This window comes from Acomys russatus, chromosome 25 (genome assembly GCF_903995435.1).
Source record: "Acomys russatus chromosome 25, mAcoRus1.1, whole genome shotgun sequence".
In the NCBI taxonomy this organism is placed as follows: domain Eukaryota; kingdom Metazoa; phylum Chordata; class Mammalia; order Rodentia; family Muridae; genus Acomys; species Acomys russatus.
The window spans coordinates 15,190,086-15,197,628 of record NC_067161.1 but is presented as its reverse complement, the minus strand read 5'-3'; the positions used below and the strand labels follow the sequence as shown (position 1 = coordinate 15,197,628).

General features: G+C 46.9%; 1 protein-coding gene across 1 annotated transcript; it reads left to right on the top strand.

Moving 5' to 3' along the window:
• Nucleotides 1-645: 645 nt before the first annotated feature.
• Efcab9 (EF-hand calcium binding domain 9) lies at nucleotides 646-6,553 on the top strand. Its single transcript, XM_051168444.1, has 4 exons — nucleotides 646-781; nucleotides 4,880-5,028; nucleotides 5,674-5,850; nucleotides 6,365-6,553. Exons 1-4 carry the CDS (start codon nucleotides 646-648, stop codon nucleotides 6,551-6,553), a joined length of 651 nt encoding a protein of 216 aa, XP_051024401.1.
• Nucleotides 6,554-7,543: the final 990 nt, after the last annotated feature.

Genomic DNA, 7,543 nt, shown 5'->3' with positions numbered 1-7,543 from the left:
TTCCAGCATTAAGGAGACAGAGGCAGGCATATCTCTGTGAGTTCAAGGTCAGCCTGATCTACATGAGAGTTTCATGTGGGCCAGGATGTTGATAGTGTGTGTGTGTGTGTGTGTGTGTGTGTGTGTGTGTGTGTGTGTGTACATATATATACATATATATGAATATGTATTTATATTTATATAATTATATATAATTTATATGTTATATTTACATATAATTTATATATATAATTTAAACATTTATATAGACATACATTCCTTCTCTTTGGCTTTCTATTAGTATACTTGTTGGAGGATCTTTCTGTACTTGTGTATGTGTGTTTCCACTTTTCTTCCTAATGAGCATATACCATCTAGGTTGGCTCCCAGAACCGCTTTGGCACTCGGCTCAGATGACCCCTTCTCGCCTAAGCAGTCTGTGATTAGAACGGCTGCTTTAGGGGCGGAGAAAAAAAGCTACGAGAAGTCAGGAGGCACCCACAGCGAAACTGGTCAACGGTGAAAAGACACGTCATCCACGCTCTCATTGTCCTCTCCAGGTCTGCCAGGTCATGACGGAACCCCGTGCAACATTCTAGTTCTGAAGCAGAAGGCTCCATTTCGTGTCAGGTTGCCAGAGTCTCTGGCTGGCTGAAAGCGGCCAACATGAAACTGAGGCACGGGTCTTTTCTGTGGTACCTTTACCTGGACAAAATCTACTGCTTGTTGTCTTTGAGAAACGTGAAGGCCTTGATGGAGTACTTTCACCTTCTGGATGCTCATCACAGGAACACTTTGAATGGTCGGTCAGCCACGTAATGTCATCGTCCCTGTCTCCTCCCCCGCCCTCGCCCCCCCAATCCCCGCCCCATCCTTGCCTCCAACTCCAACCGGAAACTCTCTTTCACATTTACTTCATATTGTCAGGGAAACCTAGAGAGGAACTGCCAATAGAGCTGAAACTGAAGGCACTTCAGTGCAGGGGATGAAAGTACAGGCTCTTGGGGCGAGCTGGGCTCTACCCACAATTCCTTGGGGCTTCGATGAGCATGCCATCTCCTCCTTGAGACTCAATTTCTTCGGCTACCGTCGGTGGTGTCTGTTCTTGCCCCCACTACCTCGCACCACTGTGAGTCATGTCGTCCCCTCCTCTGTCATCCTTCTTCCTCCCAACAGGGTCCTTTCCCACTTTCATGTTATTTTGTTTTGTTTTGTCTTTGGGTCTTTGGGACCCACTGATTTTAACCAGGTTTGTCTGTGTCTAATGGTACTTGTGAGTTACCAAAAATATTGCCCAAGCTGGGTGTGGTGGCGCACGCCTTTAATCCCAGCGCTCAGGAGGCAGAGGCAGGTGGACTCAGTTGCAGAGTAGATGGACAATATTTTTATTTTTGGTTTTTGGGTTTTTTTTTTTCTTTTTTCTTCCTCACCCCTCCACTCCCCCAACCCCCCCCCCCCCCCCCCAGCCCCCACCCCGCAGATAGGATCTCTCTTTGTAGCCTTAGATGTCCTGGACTCGGCTTTGTAGACCAGGCTGGCCTCGAACTCACAGAGATCTGCCTGTATCTGTCTCCGAGAGTATAGGTGAACCAGTTTTGTTTTGTTGTTGTTGTTTTTTTGTTTGTTTGTTTGTTTTTTGAGATAGGGTTTCTCTGTGTAGCCTTGGCTGTCCTGGACTCACTTTGTAGACCAGGCTGGCCTCGAACTCATATCAATCCACATGCTTCTGCCTCCCAACTGCAAAAATAATTTTTTTAATTAAAAAAATAAATACAAAGCCGGCGTGGTGGTACACGCCTTTAATCCCAGTGCTTGGGAGGCAGAGGCAGGTAGATCACTGTGAGTTGGAGGCCAGCCTGGTCTACAAAGTGAGTAAAAAAAATAATTTTTTTGTTTTTTGTTTTTTGAGATAGGTCTTACTGTGTAGCCTTGCTTAGTTTTGGAACACAGAGATCCATCTGTCTCTGCCTCCTGAATGCTGAGGTTAAAGGTGTGCCCCGCCACAGGCAGGCCTTCGGTAAAGATTTTTGATTCCATTCAGTCTTAAAAAACAAAGAGTAACAAGGGAGGGGCTGTAGCTCGGTAGTAAACATATTTAGCATGGGTGCAGGCTCCAGCGCTACAAAGAATAAAACCAAAACAGTGAACTGATGACACCTTTTCCTCACAGTGTCATGCCTCGCTGTCCTGTGTGCATACAGATCAGCAGAACATGTGATACAGTCTTCCCCTGCCCAGATAAGACAGTGTCTGGCACCAAGGTGTCCCTCAGAAAGCTAAGCCACACTGTCTCCCTGGGACATTTATGGCATAGAGTCTTGTCTCCCTAGTAACCAAATAATTCCCCAATGACACAATACCCAGGAGGCCCAAGCCTGCTATCTGATTACCAAGGGTAGAGACAGTGACCTGAAAGAAGGACAGCACAGCTTTACGATTTGCTTCCTGAGAGAACAACTTCAGGCCTTGGGGACTTGGGTGACCAGAGTCATTTTGCTGCAAAACAGCATCAATTCCATAGCTACAGGGTTCCCCAGGGCACATCTCCAGGAGCACCTTACCATCTCTACGAGTGTACAGTAAGATGCTCTGAGGGTCCACACCTGGTGGGGTACACAGGAGGAACTGGAAGTGGCCATGAGGCCAAAACTGACATGTGACTGTAGGCTCATTGTGCTCTGGCTTCCTGCTTCCAGCGGGATATTCCAAATGACATAAGTGACCCGTTTTATACACTCAGTGGAGCCCAGAGATAGTTTCTGGTTGGCCTTCTCCACCCCCCACCCCCCGCACCCCCCCACCTGCACTTAAAACATTTTCAAATCCAGGCATGATGGCACACACCTTTAAAGCACTCAGGAGGCAGAGGCAGGTGGATCTCTGTGAATTTGAGGCCAGCTTAGTCTACAAAGCAAGTCCAGGACAGCCACGGCTGACACAGAGACCTCTTGTCTCGAAAAACCAAACCCCTGCACCCCCCCCAAAAAGAAACCAAACAAACAAACAAAAAATTTTTTTTCAAAAATATTTTATGTGTATGTTTGGCTGCATGCATGTCTGTATACCACTTTTGTGCCTTGTATCCTTGGAGGGTAGAAAGGAGCATTGTGTCCCCTGGACTCGAAGCTATAAACAACTGCGAGCAGTCATGTGGGTGCTGGGAATTGAACTTGGATCAGAGCAGCCAGTGCTCTTAACTGCTGAGTCATCTCTCAGGGGTGTGTGTGTGTGTGTGTGTGTGTGTGTGTGTCTGTGTATATCTGTATCAGTGTGTGTGTGTGTGTCTGTGTGTCTATGTGTGTGTATATCTGTGTGTGTGTATGTCTTTGTGCATCTGTGTCTCTGTGTGTGTGTGTGTATCTGTGTGTATGTCTGTATGTGTCTGTGTGTGTGTATACATGTATGTCTGTGTGTGTGTGTGTATGTCTGTGTGTGTCTGTGTCCAGGACAGCCAAGGATACACAGAGAGACCCTGTCTCGAAAAACAAAACAAAAAAATTCAATTCTGCTTCTGAAACAAGGTAACAGAAAAGCGACCAGAGATGCATTATGATAGCAAAAATGGAAATAAATGTGGCTGCAGATGTGTGCCCATATGTGTCTGCCACTCACTCCTAGTGCCAAGAGACTATTTACTTACTCAATTTTGAACTGGAAAGAGAAAAAGGTGTGCCTGACTTACAGTTTCAGGTCACAGCCCATCACTGTGCTGCTCCCATCTTGCCCCAGCTATAAGGCCGGTGAGTGGAATGACAAGAACCTTCCTGCTCTATAAGTTGCAGTACTTTCCTTGGCTGTGTCTGCTTGAATGAGTTAACTAATGCACAAAGACGTGGCTTCTCTGTCATGCGTGCATGGCCTTCCCAGGTTGACTCACATGGGAACCCCAACTCTGCCACTGAGACCCCACAGTCCAGCATCAGCCACGTCACACCAGAGCTGGGAGCTGTAGCTTGACAAGACCCCCCTAAGCAGTTGATGTGCTTGCAGTGGGTGCCACCACCTTCCTTGTCAGGTTCTCAGGGTTTGCTGGGACCTGACACCCAAAAGTGCTTAGCACACAGGGAAGGCTCCCTGCCCCCCACAGCCAGAAGCCTTTGTTATGAATAAGCATGAACATTCTAGAGGGACTCTTCTCATATGAGAGCAGTGACTTTTAAATGTCCCATTCTGATGAAAGGAATCATGGGAAATTTTTAAAAATTTTATTTTATGTGTCTGTGTGTGCATCGTGTTGGGGGGGGGCACACGTGTGCACTGGGTAGTCCATTGTCTCCTTGCACTTTTTTACATGTGTCCTGGAAATCAAACCCAGGTATCCAGGCTTGCATGACAAATGTCTGTCCTGGCAGAGCCACTGCTCCAAACCACATGCTAACATCTTTAACAAAGAATAAAGCCTGCCTTCTTGTATCAAAGACCACTCTGTCACTCATCAGCACCTTGCCTGTCATTGGTGACATGTGCAAAGTCATCATACCTGGAGCCAGGAGCCAAGCACTGAGCAGAACCATAAAGTCAGGCATGCAACTCAGCGGGTCAGTCAGCTTCCATAACGCTTTCCCACAGCAAGGGTAACTAAAGGCTTGAGTTGTGAAAGGTTAAGCATGAAGCCGGAAACAGTATTGCCATTTTCCTTCCCAGTACATCTTCCAATGCTACTGTATTTTCCCCCCTTCAAGACAGGCTTTCTCTGTGTAGCCTTGGCTGTCCTGGACTCACTTTGTAGACCAGGCTGGCCTCGAACTTACATCGATCCGCCTGCCTCTGCCTCCCGAGTGCTGGTATCAAAGGCGTGCGCCACCATGCCTGGCTCACCACTGTATCCTTACGTGCCTCCTGATCCAGTGTATCAGGACTGCTCTGAAACAATCCGTCTTGTCCTCCTTTCCTCCCCTAGATGTGCTGTTCTTTCATTTCCTCCAACACGTGACTAACCTGAAAGGCACACAGATCAAGATTATATTTGACATGCTGGACTGGGCGGCTATCGGAGAGATTGGTTTTGACCAGTTCTATGTGTTGGTTTGCATACTGCTGTCACATGAGGCAAGTACCGGGGTTGCCCTGGGGCAGGGGCGAGGGTTGGGCTGCCTCCTTCTTGTTAAAGCTGACAGTGATGGTGAGCACAGTGGAACACATCGCTACAAGGTAAAGGGGAAATTCATTTTTGGTTCCTAAATAGACCATCAACCCGGACATTCCAGTGCCTTCCTGACTTCTCTCTGCAGCTGCCACCTGCCTTTGGCCCTCCCACACTGCCTCTCCCTGTAAGGAAAATGTTGCCCCTGCCCACCTTTCTTGGCCTGCCTGTCCTCCATCGGGCTTCAAAGCACCGCCAGCCATCCCAAGTACCCTGCTGACTCCTGTCCTTGGTCCTTTGGCTCAGAGAATTTTCTGTGTTCCACCCTTTTCATGACACATTAGCTTGTGCTCCTTGAGCAAAGGGATCTTATTCAAGTACCAAGGTCAATGGTTCCCAGGATTGTCAGTGCATGGTGGCAGTTAAGCTTGTGAGTAAGTGGAACTGGTCCTTATGGAAGGTTCCCTCGGAACCTTTAGCCCTTTCCCCAAGTTTGGGAGTTTCCCTTTTGCTCTGATCTCTCTAGGGAATGTTTTGTGGGCTATACAAACCTTGGTGTAACACCCCTTACAGGGTAGTACCAATATGTTCACACATTTCTCTCAAAATAGAACCATCTGGAAGATCAATTTATGTACCGCCATGCCCGGCCAGTTTTTGACCTGCTAGATTTGGATGGGGAGTTGCAAATAGGTGCAGAAAACTTTGAAATGTACAGATTTCTCTTCAATATTAAAAAGCAGGAACTCCGAGACCTTTTCCGTGACTTTGACATCACAGGTGACCGAGTAAGTGCAGATTTGTGAATTGTGGGGCAGAGGGCCATGTCCTATACCAGTGGTGGGGATGATATGGAGGAGGCCAGCAACAGGCTGGGACTAGAGGAACTGATAAAGAGGCTCTGGCAGAGAAAGGATCAGCTAAGTGGCATATCATGTGGCAAGGACACACAATCACAAAGCTTTCAAGGAGGCAGATTACCATGGCATTTATAGACTTGGATAAGCAGAAATTCTATGATAGAACCAAGTGAGAAAAATCCTGAAAAATCCCTGTGAAGATGGCGACTTCTGCCTATGTAAAGGGAAGCAGACGACCCCAGTGGGTGACCGACATGGAAACATGACAAAATGACCCTGTTCCCATGGTCTGCAACAGACCTGACTGTTCCTCGGCACTAGGCCTCAGTCAGCCTGTAACTGCCCTAACTCCTACGCCTTTAACTTCCCAAGAGTCCAAAGTAACACACGGTTACCACCTTACTAAACCTTCTTGTAATATTTTTCTCCCTCTCCATAAAAGCTGCTTAACTACAAGGAATTTAAGCTGTATACAATCTTCTGCACTGACAAATCCATAGACAGGAAGAAAAGGAGAAAAGAAAGACAGGAAGAGAGAGAGAGAGAGAAAGAGAAAGGGAAAGATAAAGATAAGTATTATCACCTAAAGAAGATGTATTCATCTGGGCTGAGCCAGAGGAGTCTCCTATGATACAGAAGTGAATATGACTAAATAAAATTAACATGGCCACACTGCAGTAGAGCATCAAAGTGTTTATCTTGTATGTATGTATGTATGTATGTATGTATGTATGTATGTATGTATGTATTGAGACAGGGTCTCATAGTGTTGCATGTCCAACTAGGCCAGACTTCTTTTTAAATTTTTGTGTTTGTTTTGTTTTTCGAGACAGGGTTTCTTTGTGCAGCCCTGGCTGTCCTGGACTCGCTTTGTAGACCAGGCTGGCCTCGAACTCACAGCGATCCACCTGCCTCTGCCTCCCGAGTGCTGGGATTAAAGGCGTGCGCCACCACGCCCGGCTCCTTCTCTTTAAATTTTAAGCTAGCAAATTCAATTGGCCAGAAATCCTGTTTTTGTTTTTTGTTTGAGACAGTCTTTCTCTGTATAGCTGGGGCCGTCCTGGAACTCACTTAAATCTGCCGGCCTTTGCCTCCTGGAGTGCTGGGATTACAGGTGTGCGCCACTACGCCCAGCAGGAATGTTTAATGTTAATCATAACTGCACTCTAAATTTCTTAGGAATAAGGTAGAAGATTCAAGAAACAGCATTTATGACATTCTAACTAACCTCTAGGCACCAGTGAGTTTGAGCGTCTTCAATACCAGATATGATAATATCATAATCAAACCTGGTTATGGCACCCATGTGCAAGAATACAGCTCACCTAAGATCCTTATCTGCAAGTCAAACTGGGAATCGTGAAACCAGGTTACTGTGAAACCTCATCAACAAACGGGGGATCTGGTTAACATGTTTTTGAGCACGATTAATGCAACTTCTCCCTATGGTACCACAGTGAGAAGGGAAACCAGGAAAAACTAGACCCCAGGTAGAACTGGTTACTTCAGTCCTTGCTATAGAGAAAGGACTTCCAGGTAGACTGGGACATTATGCACCTTGCAGGCTGGTACTCCAAAGTGGCGGGGGTGGGGTGGGGGAAGCCAGCCTGAGAACGGCCAA